This window comes from Kryptolebias marmoratus, linkage group LG8 (assembly GCF_001649575.2).
Source record: "Kryptolebias marmoratus isolate JLee-2015 linkage group LG8, ASM164957v2, whole genome shotgun sequence".
Lineage (NCBI taxonomy): Eukaryota > Metazoa > Chordata > Actinopteri > Cyprinodontiformes > Rivulidae > Kryptolebias > Kryptolebias marmoratus.
Window position 1 is genome coordinate 23,567,593 of NC_051437.1, and position 19,355 is coordinate 23,586,947.

Genomic DNA, 19,355 nt, shown 5'->3' on the forward strand with positions numbered 1-19,355 from the left:
CTGAAATGCAGCCTACAAAGACTACATGTACAGGCACTGTGACACATCTAGTTTGATGCTTGGCTCTAATTAAATCTAGATTATTTTAAATCATAGTCATATGATAAAATTTTCATTTACACAAGTTAAGGACATAATCTGTGCAGTAATTTCAGAAATATTTATAAGTATGATGATCAGCCTGGGTGAAAGTTGGAAGTGGCAAGATGTCTCAAAGGTTTTCTCTAGCCTGAAGCTCAACTTCCTTTTCTCTGTCGTGCCAACAAGCTGAAATGTGGACACACCCCATGGATGGAGCACATTCCCTCAGGTGCCGATCCCGGTGTGCAGACACAACTCGGCATAAGCTTTCAGTTTTGATGGTTAAGAGTAAAGCGAGTGGAAAGGGGGATGCATTTTGTCAGTAACAGTTCTCCGTGAGGATAGAAGTACACTGATGTAACCCCTGTGGCACTGCTGCCAAAGTGAGCTTGCCTCCTGCTTCTCACGTACTTGACCTCGCACGCCACACACACAGCAGACAACTAGATCCTGCCCTCACAGGGAAATATTGGTGACTCTTTTTACTATGAAGGAGTTACGGTTTGACCTGAAATTCTCTCACGTTACGATATTCATTCATTGTTAAAGAGAACATTGCTCACTTCACGGTTGTCAGTTAGAGCAATCTTGTTCAGCTGAGAATTCAACAAAAATATGAACCCCATTTATGAACAAGATCCCACTCTGAACAGAACATAATATAACACGGTAAAAGGCAAAAAGAGTTTATCTTGTAATAATAGATAATGTGAAAACTTTTTGTTCCTAAAGCCCAATTATATTCCTTGTATTCACTTGCTGAGCTATTCCTAAATCCAAATGTATTTCATTTCTTCATCCTGTGTGAAGCATCATGTTGCCTGATTCATCTTTTGACTTATCAGCAAGGAGCTTCAACAGATATGAGCAGTACTGGTTATTTTTAATTCTGTTTCACCCACATGAAGGCATGTCAGCCACCCAGCTGAATGCTTCTGTACAAAAGTAAAGATGTGTGCCCACTTTGCACTGTTCACCCTGTTCAGCACACATTCAATCATTTTTGTTTGTTTAAGTGACTTTTATCGTTGTGTACTTTATGCTAAATCATATAATCCACTAAGTCTTGTTCCTAAAATTAGTTTCATACACGTCAACAAAACCTTTGAAATTAAAACCTACAAGCATTCAAACCTTGCAAAGAAAAAATCTCTTGGTAATTGTTTTCTTTTTATGCACTGATTTTAATGAACTCTTAATTGTCTGTGCCTACAAATTGATTAAAGAACTGATAGGGTAAAAATGAGATTCTGAGAAAAGAAAGCAAAATAAACAAATTTGGACACTGTTAACATTAACAAACAACCCTGAGTGTGTGTACGGAAATCATAATGTGAGTCTTTAAAAGTTAACTAAGAGAAAAATCTGCAATCAAAACATTTAAAGTTATTAATCTTAATTATCTTTGCCTGCTCATATACTTCAACCTTAAAATTCACAGTCAATTTTTTAAATGTTTAGCAGTTTTCTGCCTTACCTGGTGTGTCCCCGTATGGCTTTGGTGGTTTGGCAGTCTCTGTTTTACTTGGAGTGGTGCTCTTGGACGATGTTGTGCTCACTACAGTGAACGTCCTTTGGGGAAGCCTTGGTGTAGTGCTAGTGGTTGTCGCCACTGTGGTAGATGAGGCCCTGGTGGACAGTGTTACATTGAGTTCCACTTTACCATCTTCATATATACTGTCATTCCCCGTGGGGCCCCAGTCAATAAATCCAGCCACTGTAGTAGTCCGGCCCTCCTGAGACTTGTCATAGCTGTCCCATTTGAGCTGCCTCCTGGCTCTAATTAACACTCTCCCACTTGATAAAGCCACTGAATCTTCTGCTATTCCAGCCAAAGCATCACCTGTCTCTGTTTGAGAATATCTCAATCGGCACTCCTTACAAGCTGTTTGTCCTTTAAGCTTTCGATGCTTTTGAATTTTAACTTTTGGCCAAATCCCTGCCCTGTTGTCTTGGGGTGGTGGAACAGGGTTGAGAAGCCGGCGCGCTAACGGGCTCACTGTTCTCCAGTGAAGCTTGTTGGGCATATCCCAGAGAGGCTGCAAGCGAGGTCGGGACCGAGGCACCGATTTAGGTGTGAGTTTGATCCCCAGACCTTGACTGAGAGGGCTGCACAAAGAGAAGTCCAGGGTGAGGTGAGTCACGGCCAACAGGATCCACACCCAATGCCCCATACAGCTGCCTGGCCTCAAAGCAGGCGAACTGAAGAGAGAAAGAAAAAAAACACGAAAAATTAGATAAATTAAACAAGTTGTTTAAGTGTTAAACAGTAAGAAAAAAGAAAACATCAAGTCAGTTTTATGCACTCTCCAACCTTGAAGTTACTGACTAACTGTAAATATTAGCAGTTATTGCAAAGTTTACTCGACAACTTCTTGAACTCAGTTAAGCTCAAAGAATAATGAGTTTTACATACTGCCTTTTTTAATTACATTGGAAAGGTCAATCACAAAGTAAAAGGTGCTGAACATCAGGAAGATTCTGAATATGCACTCTTTGCTCTGAACTGTCATTGGCAATAAGTACTTTCCTTGATGTTACAGATTTATATCAATCAGGGGATGATTACACCAACACACAAGGTCAGGGATGCACCAGCTGATTGTCATATTCTGCATTATCTCCCCCAGACACAAAGTCATCTGATTCCCAAAGGACAATTTGAATATGCAGAGCTATATTAGGGGACATATGATGCAATTCTAGGAGATACAGAATGACAAGTATGCTGCAGAAACTTAGTGTAATAATTTACTGAATAGCAATATGTGTCTTTCTTTGTATAAAAACTTTACTTCTGAAGACAAGGTGACAGATGAGCTGTGTATTCAGGCTGGGACCCGGCAGTGGGCTGTTTTTCAAGACAACCTTCAGTGGCCCCTGGACAAAGCCACGCATTGATTCCTGAGGGAGGAACCTTATTATGGGATATCTTTAATCTCTGCTGTCCTTGGCCAGTTTAAGCCCACAAGGAAGGCTCATTTTAGGAGCATCATGGAGGTGATGACAGACGTAAAAGTGCAAACAGGTTCATCAGCACAGCAGCACAATGACTTTTGTTGATTGTGTAATTACAACGCATGTTTGTTCCAGTCTATCATGTGGCTCTACTGTTGGAAGTTAGATTTTTAATGAGATAACCTGTACCTATAGCAGAAAATAGCATATTGTAGGAATACACAGATCTAAAATGTTTTGTCATACATGCAAATATATTTTACTGTATTCATTACATTTGAGTATTTAATGAATAGGGTGGTTTAGTTGATGCTTTGAATATGAAAGTTAGTTCAGTATTTTCCTTTTTGTGAGCAAAAAAATTCTGGAGTTTTAGCCTCTCATTTCTGTGCAAAGACATTTGAACTGATAATGACAGGATGTGCAAATTTTTTGAGATTCACTGCCTTTCCACTGAGGAATGTGCGAGAGACCAACAAGCGACTGACGGAGAAATAATTTAGAATGGCATTTTAATTGAGCCGTAAAAGGTGACTGATTTGATCACCAAAAAGCTTTGACAAGGTCAGTGTACTATTGACAGTTAAAAATATGGTTGATAATTTGTCTTGTAAGAGCTTTGGCCCTGACCTCCAACTGGGATCCTGGCATATGTCCAATCTGCAGGCTCGGGATGACTCAGTTTTAACTCCACGGGCCAAATTAATGAAACAGTCGATATGAGAAGTGCTTGTTGCTTGTCATTATTAACATCGCTTTACAACAGGAAAGATAGAGCTGTAAGTGTTTAAGGAGCATGTTTGTTAAACACTTAACTTTTAACCCTGAGCTTGAGAGAAGGCTGTAATGAAACAGAACTGAGAGAAAATAGCCAACATACATAGTCAGGTTTAGTACTTAATAGTATCATTAGAAAACTGTAGCAGTATTTTAGGGATTCTGATGGTTTAATATTATAAAGCTATTTTGCTATTTCAAAAGAAATAAGAATAAAAAAAGAATAAAAATAAATTTTAACTTGAAATTAGACAGAATAAAAAAAGATGTTACTGAATGAACAAAACAACTACAAGAACAGTCTTCATTTTCCATCAAGTTCAGCATTCAGGAAGCTATTCTGCTTGACAAATAATAAACAATAGAGAACCCCCTGCTACAAATATACATTAAATAAACTGATATTACATTTTTTTATTTTTCCTTTTATCTTATATCTCACTCCATAAGAACAGTATGCATTACAGTCAGTTTTAAAGGCTACAAAGATTATGTCTGACCACCACGATTAATAATAATGAAGTTTAAACCAGCAGATATAAATCAAAGTTTTTCTCATGGGGATATCCTTTCATTTGAGTTAAACAACTTAGCTTTAATAAAATCTCTCTTTGAACTGTTCAGCTAGAGACCAAAACAGTTTTACAAGTATGATTTTTACTTACTTTTGATGTTATGTGTTAAGTTAAAGCCTACTGGAAAAATTTTAATTTGACCTCAAGCAAATTTTCACAGACCAATCTTTGATGAATGCAGGTAGCTGAATGTAATGTTCTGTCGACATTACATTTGGTCAAATATAAATAAAAAGTCAACATCAAAGTCAAGAGTGCAATCTCATGATTGTTACAATGCTAAACACAAAACTGTAACTGTTTTATTCATTATGATTAATAATTTAGTCACATAATTCTTTTATTTTCATTTTTTTTTTCAAAATTGCTAAAGTAAATGCGTTATTTTACAATCAATTCCAAATTAAATTCCACAGAGAATAATTACATACCACATAAATTAGTAAACTGTATCACCTGCCCCTTTTCCACTTGCATTATATTTACACACTTTTACATAAAGTACTGCCAGAGTTTTGGTGTTTGGATAACATACCACTTATATAACTGCATTCACAACAGCACATGCTGGAGATAAAATATCCTAGCTGCAAGTAATATTTTCTAAGAACTTCACTTTGATAATTTAAGAACCACTAACACAGTCTGACATTGCACATAATGAAAATATAATTTGGAAGTGCTCTGCACAGATGGCAGAAGAAGTACAACAGTCACGGTTTGAACAAACCAGATTGCTTTCTGATGGGACTGCAAGCCCGGTGTCCTATTTTATGAGCACATGCTACATCATTCTGTCATTGCTTACTCCAAAGTTTAGGTAAGCCTTAACAATATGGCAGGAAATCCCTTTAGTGGAGCTTGTGACATCGACTTATTCTGAGCCTTTGCTGCCCAAGTCAAACATTTTTATCTACAGATAGTGACATATTTCATGACAAGGAAACAAATTTAAATGAAACACTGTTATTTGGATGGAGAATATTATGTCCGTGTTTATGAGAGGACTGGAAGAAGTTCTCACTGCGTGATGTCTTATTTGTGTATTATTCAGTGACCCCAAAGGCTATGTTAAGTTCTGGATCTCAGTATGTCCAGCCTATACTTGAGCCAGACATACTGAGAATGAAATTACTTTGTGAAGTTATGGAGTGAACCTTTAATTAGTGTGTCCACTGGCCTGGAGGACTTCGGTTTGAAGGTCAGCGAAAGACTTGCTGGATTGATGATTTGAGCCAGGACTTGACAGACAGCAGATGAAAGAGGCACCTTGGGCTTTGACTCGCAGATACATGAGGCGAAACAAAATCTCTCCACTGCACATTGACTCACAGAGTCTCAACTATCAAAACACATTCACAGAATGTTGGTGTATGTAATATTTAATGACATTCCTCGTGTATTTTGATCCAGTACTGATCTCCAATCTCTGCAGTCTCTCATCAAGCTTAATGTGAGGTTTCTATATAGAAAACAAATGATGTAACAGGAGAAGTAACATGTAAAATGTCAGAGCTGTATTTTTAGGTTATGTTTTTTGGCCTAAGTATAAGAAGGAGTTGGAGGAGGGTTGACCAAGCTCGACTTCTTTCTCTGTCCTCTGTGCCAGTTTAAGCTGTACTATATTAAGTAAATCTACTTCCAACTTATTCTGCAGCTTCTTAAAAATGCTACTGTCAGGGGGGGTTGGATTAGTCCCTGACAGCCACTGCAAATGAAACGCATGATCTTCCTGCTCGAGAAGCACAGTCTGAATAACATAATCAGGGCCTCCTGTTTTATTAAAACATCAGTGGTAGTCAATGACTCAAGGTCTGAGTTATATAACTGACTCACATTTTTGAGTTGGTGTTAAAGAATCAACATGCAGTTTGACAAAATGTACTGACATGCACAAGTAAAACGAAAGTTTGTCCACAAGGTTTACAACTGAAACAAAATGGGCATTTTAAAAAACATTTTTTATCCAGGAAAATGTCCTTTCAAAACTCATACTATACTGCAGAGCCAAATTGGTCCTGACGCTGGAAACATAACATTAACACTGTAATTCATGAAAAGACCAAAATGAAAGAAGACTCATTTTTGAAATGCACGAAGAAGATCTGCAGTGTAGCTGTATCAAATTGTTGTGCAAGGAGAAACAGTGTTTCATAACAAAAAAAGCTATTATGCAGAGATGCAGGTTGCTTTGCAGAAAAAAGTGTCTGTCCGTATGACAGATTTATGACACGTGAAGTGGTCTGCTGTGTTTTTGCACTTTTCTATAATAGCAGGGTTTCTATCTTGTTGGTTTTCACACTTTCATGTTCTGTGAATCGAGAATGAGCACGATTTGATGTTTCTTGCTCTCAGCTGCTCAATGGCCAAGGCACTCTGGATTAAGTAATTACATTTTCCCCTCTGTTAAACTTATGTAACCTTACTTCAGGGATTTCAAACAGAGATGCTTAAATGGGTTTTTGACAGTAAAATTCTGGGTCTGTCCAAAGTGATGTTATTTGCTTGTTTAGATTTGTCATGTTGTATAAAACTCCTCGGCACACTCTGCACCATGAAGACAGTAAATGCTTGGAGGAGGACGAATTAGCTCTGGCCCAGTGAAAAATATAAGCTTGTTGTTGTGAAAATCCAACAATGACCTAAATCTTCATTATTACCACACAAATAGTTTGTAATAAGAACTGTTTTCTGTAAGTCACTACTGTAGGGCTTTGTTATTAAACAAGCTAAAATCTATTTAGTTTTTTTTCTTTAATAGAGATAAAACGCAAGTGAAACTAAAAGCCCATCACCTTTTGTACCACAGTCTTAGACTAAAATCATTTTATGTTGAAAAGGGTTGACACCAACAGTGAATAGCAAAGTTTTAAACAAAAATATTGCACAATATGTTGTACTCACATTGTGTGTTGGGAATGATGCTCAGCTTCTACCACAACAAACTTTAGCTAAACAGCTAAAAAATTGGATGAGTTGCAGCCATTTTTGTATTTCAGTTGATTGTAACAGACATTTTGAATCCTGTTGATTCCAAAAGTACACCCAGTGATTACTTTCTGAGAGTTTCATTGAAATCTATTCAGTGGTTCATGAGATATTTTGCAAAAAGACAGACACAGTTGACTCCAATAAGTAATGGCAGAGTTTTAAAAAAAGATCTTATATGATCAATTGCACTCAGACTGTTAGTTGGGAATTACCATCCCCTACTATAACACCAAATTTTAGTTCTGTATTTGTAAAGTTGTCTGAGTTGGAGCCATTTTTGTGTTTGACAAGGTCACTTAGCTGTAGCAGGCATCCTGAATCCTTCTGACTCCAACTGGTAATCAGATGTTGATATTCATTCATTGATTAGTTTCTGAGTTTTGTAAAAGCCAGTCCAGTTGTCATGATATAACTTGCTAATGCTACAGAAAAACAAACACACACATAACAATATCAAAAACACTATAGCCACTTTACTCTTGTCACAAGCAATAAATATACAGTCTAACAGAACACATGATCAGTTACAATAGCTGTTTTGTATCAATAATGAGAAAGCACATCATGCTGTATCTAAAAGCTTTGCAACTTGTCAGGCATTTTGAAAAAAGAAAAGAAAAAAAAATGCATCGTGCTTGATGACTCTGCTCCAGAAAAGATCAAAGTAGTTGTGCGCTGTTCAGGCTATTATGCACAGCTATTCTGCAAACCATTAGCCAGTAGGACACAGATGAGCAAAGAAACAAAGGGCAGGATCGAGTCCATGTGAATAAGGCCAACTTTAAAGGCTCTTCTGAAGCTGTTGTACAAAAAAGCTTCACAGACTCTCAGCGTCTTAGTAATCATTAGAAATCAAGCTTCACACACACAAAAAAAGCTACTCGAGTAGCTCAACTCATACAATTAAAAACAGCCAAACTCCACTTTAAGTTGTACATAAGTAAAAAAATAAAGAAGCTTGTAAAGGAGTTTAATGAAGGATTATGTGACTCTTTGAACTCGTCTGCTGCACCCAGTTAGACCCGGTAAAACAAAACTATTATCTCTGCAGCTAATCAGATATTGCACCTAATTATTGTTTCTGCTCTGTATCCCTGGCCCACTTCCTGTGCCATCATCACACTGTGATCTCCTGTGCAAAGTAGGTCTTAATTAGAAGTTGTTGGGACTTTGCAGAAGCGAGGCCTCAGCAGATGGGTCTCCCACCTGAGGAAGGTGAAAAAGGCACGCTTCTTTCAATCCCCTCATCTTTTGTCCCCCAGGCTGTCATCAGTAGAAATTTTATCAGCATGGTCTCAACAGCCCTGACACTGAGTACACATAATTTTCTAGCCAATACAGCCATTTAAAGGTGCTTTGTTTGAAGGTGACTCCACCTCTGCAGAAAAGCTCAGTGGGACAGCGAATGCTATCTGCCAGGCAGGATTTAGACTGATTCAATGGTTGGCTTTTCTTTTTTTTTGAACCTCTCAGTGGGGTTTTTCCTGTTCCTGGAAAGGTGCTCCTATTCAGGTCTTGTGTTAACAATTTCACAGTACAAAAAGTAACCATTTATTCAGGGTAGCACTGGCAATTGTTAAGAGTATTTACAGGCTGAACTATGGTATCCATGTCACTCCCACTCGCTTCTAAAGTAAGCAGTTGGAAGAAAAAAAAGAAGATTCACTGGGGAAACAGTATACCAGCTACAGGTCACGAAGTTTCAGGCGGCAGTGGGTGTTTTTCTCTCGCGGGTCCAAACAGGCACAGCATGAGGTTAAAATGAGACATTGTGAGTACATGCTGAAGGACTCAATTTCAAAAAAATGCTTGTTTCAACTGAGTTAGCATTTTTTTTTTGTTTTTATTATAACATTTCATCTGATGAAATATGAGCTTAAGACAAACCTGCAAATGCATAATATTTATTTAATTCTTCCAGTAAAAAAAGCACATTGAATAGTTTATTACTTTAAATGTCCATTAGTTATCTCTGGACTAGTAACTTAAACTTACTTCAGTACACGTGTTTTGCAAAGAAATCTGTTTTTTATCAATTAATATTAAATTAAAAATCTTGAATTCCTTAAAAAAATGCATATCACCCACCACCTTTCATATCAGAGTCTTAGACTAAGATTATCTTATGCTAAGAAATACAGAAAAATGCCATATTGTGAGACCTTGCTGATGTGTAGCACTCAGAGTATGTGTTGCAATGACATTCACCTACCAAAAAACCTTTAGTCGATATCTGTAAACATGACTAAAGAGACGTTTTTGTGTTGGGTAAATTCAATTAGCCATCTTAAATTTGGTTGACTCCAAAAACTAATGAGTATGTATGTCTAATAATAATGAAAATTTCATTAAAAAAACATCCAGTGGTTCATAAGATGTTTTGCTAATTGGGACAGCAGTGGCTCAGGAGGTAAGGGTTCATCCTGTAACCAGAGGGTTGCCAGTTCAAACCTGTGCTCCGTCTTAGCCATTGTGTCCTTGGGCAAGACATTTCACCTGCCTTGCATATGGGGGTGGTCAGAGGGCTCAGTGGCACAAGTGCAATGGCAGCCTCACTTCTGTCAGTCTGCCCCAGGGCAGCTGTGGCTACAATGTAGCTTGCAGCGATCAGTGTGTGAATGAATGACTGACTGTAGTGTAAAGCACTTTGGGGTCCTTGGACTACATATACAGGTGCAAGCCATTTAACAGATAGACCATTACGTTTTAGGCACAGTGTGTAGAGCTCAGACTGTGTTGCAAATTACCTTTAGCTCAGCTACTACCACACCAAAATTTTACTCAATATCTGTAAAACTGAGAGAGTTAGAATAATTTTAGAACCACGTTTAGGACCATCCGTTCTAAACACTAACCCAAGACTCAGGATTCATCTGATCAGAGTTTGTACCTACAGTAAAAGATCTGAAGCTCTTTACAATGACACTTTCATAATTTATTATAATTAAAACAGCTAATATTACTTACAACAAACATGAAGAGAGACCATACTGGTATTAACTAGTTTTAATTCATGTGTTGAGGTTTAGTGGAATTTGGTCTGAAAGGAGAAGTCAATAGGACACAAAACACACTAATAAATCTAAGACTTTAAATACTTCCTTCCTATTAGTGGTTTGTATCAACAGTTCTCTCAAAGAGAAGGGATAAAAATGCTGGAATATGCATACTTAACTTTTTAATGACCACGCAGAATATTATTGTAGCATAAGCACCGGAGAGGTAAAGGAGTTTTCTTGCCTGCAACTTTATAAGAAAAACTATTTAAAGATCACACTATATGGAAACCTCTGATCTTCTGCTTTGTGCTTTTTGCTGAAGTGTCGTATCATGTCCACTTTCACATACTTTAGCTTCTTCACTTAACTAAACACTTGAACTGAGCAAAACAGACACTACTGCTCATTTTAGCACATAGGGAATTTCCCAGTCAGCATATCCAGTCTGTGTTTACACTAACAACCTACTCAGGCAATTGGGCATTTCCCTTCTATTGGAACTATACAGTGAAAAGTGATCTAATTAGTTTGCAGATGTGTAAATTGAAAATATGTCTGTTGTTGAGGTCTTTTTAGGCATCTATCACCCCATGCCCAGAAACACAATTATGTGTGTGCAAAAAAGGATGAAAATTGTGATCAAATATATCCATACATCAGTTTTTCATACCTGCTTGGACCTTGTTCAGGGTCACAGGGTGTTGATGTCTATCTCCAGTAATCACTGCGTGAGAGGTGGGATACACTATGGACAGATTGCCAGTCCATCTCAGGGCAAACAAATAGACATGCAACCATTCCCCTCACATTCACACCTAGGGCTATGTCACCTGTTAACCTAACCTGCATATTTTGAACTGTGGGAGGAAAGCAGAGTACTTAGAGAAAACTTATGCATGCAGAGAAAGAACTTACGAACTCTATGCAGAAAAGCAGTACAAGCTGGGACTTTGCTGTGAAGTGCTAGTCATGCTAATCAAGCAACAGTGCTAAACTATGCCACCATGCAGCCCTAAATATGAAATATTTTTGATAAGCATTTATTTTCCTGTTCAAGACTGCAGAGGGCCTAACCAAGGTACATCCTGAAAAGGTTGATAGTCCACAACATGGCCTCAACACAGACAAACAAAAAAGGGGTGTCCCCAATTTCATTTGTGAAATAGTGGGAGGGTGAAACAGATTTTTCAGAGGAAGACTTTGAGCAGAGTGTTATTAGTGTTATCCCAGCAAAATACAGAAAGTCCATATCAAAAGGCCAAGATTCAGTCCGGAGATTTTCTAGCTGTGAGGCAACTTTTCTAATCACCACTCCATCACCATGTCCCTCCCCCAACAATTTCTCAGGCCTCTCAAACACTGTAATAAGCGCAAGCTATGTGGGACCTCATATAAATTGCTTGCAAAAGGGCAAAAAGCCATTCAGCAACTGTGAGTTTGTGTGGGTTGTTGATTTGTGCATTTTTCCTGTGCTGCCCTCAATCATTTTCTGCCTCCATAAAATGGTAGTCATCCATCAAAACTTTGAAAATCTCCTTAACTTAGCTCTTCTCTGTCTCACTGATGTATGGACTTTTCTGATTTCATAAAGTCCAGTACAGCAATGGACAAAAGGCAAAAAAGGAATTTTTAAAACAGCAATATATGAGTTCAGTCCAATTTCATATAGTGTATGAGTGAAACAGTTTTAAATGTAGCTGTATGTGGGGCATGTATAAGACTTAACTGGCTGAGCCTTTACAGTTAAAAAACACTCATTCTAGTATTCAATGCCTCTTTGTATTAAATGTTATTTAAAGGCAAGTTGTTTAAAAAGCTTGTAGCTGTCATGGCTTTCCTTAAAAGCCTCAAGGGGATCTGTGGATGGATTACGTCTTCTTTTTAAGTCAAACACTTTGAGACCACAATAGAAGCTCCAGTAGCTATGTTGCTAGATTGGACACCTTTTAAGGATTATGGATAGAGAGTACACTTAACACAGCAGAATGTGGGTAAGAGCTCATACACTGTGTTTGCATTCATTCCACCTTCCCTGATTCTGCCAGGCCCCAAGCATAGCAAGTCCACGCTGGGGAGAAGAATCCTAAAATAGCATTGGAAGGAGATGGAGTATGCATTTGCATTACCCTAAGAGAGTGACAAAGATGGAGAAAGAAAGGAGTGAACAGCGACAGAGCTGTGTGGTAGTCTCACCCCTCAGGGGCGTAAAAACTCTCTGATAACATTCAGGCCGAAGAGCAAGGACACTTCTCCCTACAGATGACTCACTGTGAGTACAGTGCAAACATGAGTGCAGATTGGACCCCAGTGACACAGCAAGCTGCGTTTAACTGCTTCACCAAAAATATATTTTAAAAAAGGCATGATACAGTCAATATTTATACAAAAACCTGCAAAAAAAGCTGAAAGTTGTCAATAAAAACAAAATACAGTCATTTTCTAATAATTTAGCAGTATGTTGTAGATATAATAAAATTGATGAATGCAGTATGTCGCTGGATATGCTAGACCTTTTCACAAATCAGAGAGCATAAAGAGTCTCATGAAGTTTATAAGAAATTGTGTCACCGCAAAGTTTGTAAGTTTGTAGAGCAGAGTAGCTCCAATTCTGCTCCTCTCAGCAGTGTCTGCAGCACCTGTACCAGAGCAGCACAGCTGAGCAGAATGTAGTACAGAGTCAAACATATTCACTGTGTTGTTAGTTTGTAAAAGTGCACTATTTGAACCTTTTTATTCTAACAAACACTGCAGAGTACATATTAAACCAAATAAATATTTTTTAAAAATAGCAGAAATTATTCATTCAAAAACAAAACAAATAAATAAATAAATCAGCAGGAGCCCTAAAACTCTATTGGTTCAACTCTGCCTTTCACTTTGTACTGAACCACAAAGAATACAAAATAACTAAAAATATATATCTCAAAAATGTGACTTTAGTGTACTAAAACTATTTAATAATAATTCAGGAGAGGTGTTTCTTCAGATATTTTTACTGTTATGAATTTAAATGCTGTAGCAATACATGGTACTTACCCATTAGGTACCAGGTATGTATCAAGTACTTACTTGGTACGTACCTGGTACTTATCGGGTATGTACCTAGTATCAGGTATATACCCTATAAGAAAAGGGTAACAAGTCCTTTCATAATACAGCCCTGTCCTTGTAGATAGGTACCATGTACCCAATACGTACCCAGAAAGTTTTAGATAAGTACCCAGAATGTACTGGGCTGCATTATGTATTAATACCTAAATTCATAATTAAAAAGAAATTTAATTTGTTTTAATGAAATTATTCCATACTTTACACAACAAATTTTAAAATAGGTCAATTTCTAATATAATCACACTTTGTTTCTGACAAAAATGACAAGTAATGAAACATTTACATGTTAGTACAATAGCTATGTAGCAAAGGGATTGTGTTCCTGCTCTCATTTGAACTCTAAACAAGCCTTTAATGATGGGATGTCATTGTTTTGCTTCACCAGTTGTGCACATAGATTTTCTAACCTAATAGGATGCCATTGCTAAGCTCAGTAAATCTTTTCCATCTCTAAGTAAACACTCCATATCTATCTATTATAAGGAAATGTGCCTCCTTATAGCTCTGCAGAGCACTGCTTACTTAACTGATTACTTAACAGACTGATTACTTCAGAGTACATAAGTACTGCACTATTAAAAACAACAACCTTAAGCTGTTTTTATTACAGAGGATTTATATATTTGCATTATTTTACATTCAGATGTGAGTGCTTAATGTCCCAAAAAGTCAACTCTGAAAGACAAAGAAACCCACATTCAGTAAATCCTAATTCTTACCATTTCAAACCAGTGTCTGCACAAGTATACTTACAATATAATGCTAATTACGTTGCCATGTCACAAGAAAAAAATGAATGCATCTTCAAAAGGATTTTGACCTCTCTGGGTTTCAAGAGATGTGACATTTTTTTTCTTCATTCCACTGCAGTGTATTGGAAAACGAGGCCACGATAACAAGCCTCTTCTGCCCTTCTCAGTTCCATTAATTCCAGCATGTAGCTTTAAAAGAGTCTGACCCAGAATAATCACTGTTTTTCAAGAACGGGTCAGCAGAAATGTCCTGCTCAACAAAGGAAGCTTTAAACAACTGAATTTAATGACTGCTTTCTCTGTAAAACCACAAGCACAACCAGAAATGGTTCTACAAGCTATCAAAAAAATGACTGGTACTTTTAAAGATGCAATAAAAGGATATATTTATTTGCAGTTAGGCAGAAGTAATGCAAACCACCAAGTTTGTTCTGCAAAACAAGTGAAAGCTTTTTGAGTTTTCAAGTTATTTAAGTAAATCATCATGGTTGTCCAGTATTCAGTCATTTCCTTAGAGACACAAAGAAAAAAGCAAGATACAGGAATGCAATTTCAAAACAGGTTTCTATTCAATCATTTCTTTAAAGCTTTAAATATGCTCACCAACATTTTTCTCTGGTGATGTAACATGGTATCTGACTACATAGCAGAAAGATAACATGTTACATGTTGTCCAACTCACAACCAAATTAAAGCAATTAATATTAAACAAACTTGAACATCATAAAAAAAACTTCTTTTTAGTAATTTCATAATGAGTAAATTAATTAACTGCCATGTGATTATGAAAGCAAGCAGCTTGTGGTCAGTTTCCTTGACAGACGTTTGATAAATTCTTCATAAAGTCTTTTACTGAGCAGTACAGAAGCCAGATTCAACCTTTTGATGCGCGCGTGTGTGTGTATGTGTGTGTGTGTGCTTGTGTGTGACACAGAGAGCCGAAGAATGAAGCAGAGCAACAGAACCCAAATCCACCACTCTGAACTAGATTGTTAGTGATGTTATTAGGCTGTGTTCTGGTTTTATTTCATATGAGCCTTTTTAGTGCCCATCCTATGACCCTCATGGGAGCCTTCTGTGAACAATCACAACCTACAAGTGAGCAACTATGTCAATGTATGAACAAAGCATACCTGGCAATTCTTGAAAAACAATTTAAAAGCAACAACACCAATCTTGATGTTGTGTTGTGTATGTTCTCACATATTACCTTATAAACTAATAAATACTTACTTGCTATGTGCCCGACTATAATGACATTCAAAGTATAGTGTGAGATGCTAAAATGTCTTTTTACTACATTTTGTAGGATTGTGATACTCTTAAACTAAAAAATCTGTTTGCAAACAAAGTTTCAAAACGTCTTGTGTTGTACTTCCAGTCTCTATGACCTGTTTTTCTTGATGGCACAGACTCAGACAGACAGACTCATGAAGTCAAACCATCTCCAATGTTCTGATTAAATTTTAGCAAAGTTATTCATAGTATATCAGGTCAAGGAATGATAAAGGAGTCTACAATTTCCTTAACCAAGATAAAAGTGGATTAAAGATTAAATATGTAAAAGTAATTCCATTTTTAGGTACAGTATCCTGGGACTAAGCAAACAAAATTTGAATTTAAAACAGACTCGACATTGCTTACAAAAACAAAATTCAGTGTTTTACACTGGAAACATAAGGCTTTGAGTACAAGTTACTAGGAGACGTCAGTCATCTTTCTGGATACAGTTTATGGTTTGAAATATTTTTTCAAACAAAACATTTGCAACATAGATCCACAATGATCCACAGTGAGTTTGGAAAACGAGCAGAAAGCTGTGACAGTTTGACCATCTGTCAGCTCCTTCAGCATGCCGCCAAATGATGGTTAGTTGGCTAATTTTCATGATATTATCCACAAACCCTCTGCCTTTCTTTAGTCAACGCTTTGATCGATGGAGCTGCTGTCCTTTGAGACAATCAGATTATACTATAACTGTGTTGTGCTGGCAGAATGACAGTATTTTAACAGCAATAAGAATGTGTCTGTGCAAACTCCTATACTCAAAATGACCACTCTCTTAACACGCCTGTCAATATTTTGGTGAAATTCACAACATAAAATAAACAAGCATATACATGCAATAATTTTTTTTGATTTGTCATTTAAATTTATTTTAAATAAAATAAAAGTAATCGTCCAATAACGTACTTTGTGCTGATTATAAATTTCCCAAAAAGTCTAAAACTGGCTGAAATCTTTTCTTCATTTAATAAATGCTAAATGGCTGGCACTTATATAATGCTTTATCTAGTCCAAGAACCCCAAAGTGCCTCACACTACAATCATTCACCCATTCATTCACACATTCACACACTGATGGTGGTAAGCTACATTGTATCCACAGCTGCCCTGGGATGGGCTGACAAAAGTGAGGCTGCCATCACACCGGCACCACCGAGCCCTCTGACAGTAGGCAAGGCGGGTGAGGTGTCTTTTTCTAAAAATCAAAAGCACAGACTAGAAATATGTGTGTTATCATTTGAAAATAAAATCCCCAAATGTCATTAAAAAATGTATCTTCTAACTGTAAAAACTGTAAAACAATGATTTTAAACATAAAAAAATGTTCATAGAAGTTATGCTTTTTTCACAAAAGGTGATGCACATCAGATTAATATATAAAATGCTGCCTTTTCTGTCACTGCAGTAGTACTTCACATTTTGTCATACTGGAGATTCAAACTTTTTACCAAAAGAAATCAAAGTTCAATTCACTATATAAACAAGCCCAACTATATATTGATTTTTTTTTTTCAAAAAGTAGTGCAATAAAAAAGACAGCATTCTACAGTATTCTCTGGTTCTACAACCAGCTGTATGGGATGTTATCCGTTAAGACTTTTCTAAACACTTCAGCACCAAATCCAACAAAATTCTTACGCATTTATTTGGCAGGACAACAACACAGACTATTGGTGCAATTTTCTATTTTTATTTTGTCCATTTCTGAACTTTTTTCTACTTTCAACACTCACCGAGATTTAAGGGAAGTTTAGAAGTGATTACGGAAGCTGACACCTTAATATTAGAATCAAAATCCTATTTATTGGCAAAGTGTGTAAAGAACACACAAGGAAAATGTCTACCGACTGTTGGCATTTCTCAGGTACTTTAGAAATTAAAATACTGATACGTGACAACTAGCCCTATTCTTTGTTTGTAAGGCGTCTCATGTCTTGTTTTTCAGAGGTAGAAGTTCCTTTGTTTGCTTCTGATGTGAGCAAATTGACATGAAATGATAATATTGATGCCATCACACACAAAAAACATAATATTATTGTAATAATAATAATAAAATGAATCTTTAGATTTTGATCAAGAATATAGTATTTTAAAAAGGAATTGTTGGTTATCTAACAGCAGGGGATTCATATTTTAGTCATACAAACGTGCAGTAATGATTTTGTTTTAGCTATGTGCGTGGCAAGAAGTAAATTGTACAGAACTGTAATACTGAGTAATTTAATAACTTGATTTAGTGCTAAGACAATACTAGGAGACGATGCAATATATTTTACTGACAGGGAACCACATCCGTGACGACTCAGGTGTCAGTCAGTCTGATCTATGAGATGTTGAGCAACAAACCCCATCAGTCTTTGGTGGACACATGTATATTTTAATTTCAGTCACAGCCTTTCATGTCAGAGGCATTTTTTATGGTTTTTGCATTGTGTTTAAAAGTATTAACAAGTTGCATTTATGAGTTTTGTAGTAATTTATTTAGTTATTGTAAAGTTTTGAAATTTTTATAAGTGAAGAAAAAGTAATAATACATTTTAACACATTAAATACCTAGCATACAATTGGTTAGTAAGTCTTAAGCATCTGGATTTGCATATTTATAGAGTTCACTTAACTTTACTATATTAATAGGAAACAATAATACTTTGCTTTTGGTCTATATTTTATTGCTGCATATTTCCTGACTTGTTGGTTGAGTTTAGGGTTGTAGACTTATTTGCATTTGTTGCCACAAAACTGTTTGTGGTGTTGACTGTGTCTGTGGTACATCATCCATCCATATAGCAGATCCACTGATAGCTCTTTTGTGTGTTTGCAGCCTGTTGAATATGTAATTAGGCCTTTGTGGGAACTTTAGAAACTTGTGTGCTCAAGCTTTCACACTAAGCACTGAGCAAATATAACTTGTGTGTACACGCAAATGGACACACACACAGGGCAAGCTCAATTACCAAGACACACCGAAACTTGGAGTTTATTCAAACAATGGTGTTTTACCAATTTGTTGATCATGGTGGCTAATTTGTCCCTGATACTGGTCCCTTGAAAGGTGTTTTCACACAGTCTTTCTTGAGGGAGTGTGTAGATATTTTAGTCATCAGGTGCTGTTCGCACATCTACTTTTCAGCAGGTGACTTTGTTCTGAAGACGAGTGAGAAAGTGAGAACTGTCAGTCCTAAAAAAGACCTGGAATATTTGTGAGAATTTACTCAAAATTGCAATAATCTTTCTAAAGATGCATCATATGTTAAAACCATTTACGTTTAAGGATCCTGTTGTGCTGCAGTATGGCACCTGTTTTTAAAAAATACAGCTAAAATTCTCCTTTTTATACCCTTGTCTATGTGTGTGTTTTTTGTTACTTATTTTCTTTAATTTGTTGTTGTTTGTATTCGATGTGATAAATTTCATGTGCATTTAGCTGTGCGTTAGGAACCTCCTGACTCTGGGGTAAAGTGGTTGAGTTGGCCTCAGTAGATATCCAGTATTCGGCAGATAAATACTATAGTTGGCTTTCCAAAGACTTCCAGAGATTTATGGATTGCTTTTGTACAGGAGGCCACTGGGAGGAAAGTACTTTACAAAGTCCTCCAGTAGTGTGCAACACACATACACATATTTACACATACAGACACAAACTCCATCTACGTATTTCAAGCTAAGCTGCAACACCTGTGACTATGACTGCAGTGTAATAAACATGGCTACGATCAGGACATAACTTAAGGGGAAAATTTTTTAAAAAATGGGGTAAAGTATACGATTATGTGTGGTTAAAAGGGGTCTAAGATGCAACAGCTAAAGGTGTTGTATCATCCCAT

General features: G+C 36.8%; 1 protein-coding gene across 1 annotated transcript in view; it reads right to left on the minus strand.

The window, feature by feature from the left end:
• The window catches only part of ajap1 (adherens junctions associated protein 1), a 46,579-nt gene that overhangs the window by 20,807 nt on the left and 6,417 nt on the right, over positions 1 to 19,355 (minus strand). The window contains exon 2 of the mRNA XM_017411360.2: positions 1,559 to 2,283. Within this exon, the coding sequence (XP_017266849.1) occupies positions 1,559 to 2,283 (725 nt within the window). The remainder of the gene's footprint in view (positions 1 to 1,558; positions 2,284 to 19,355) is intronic.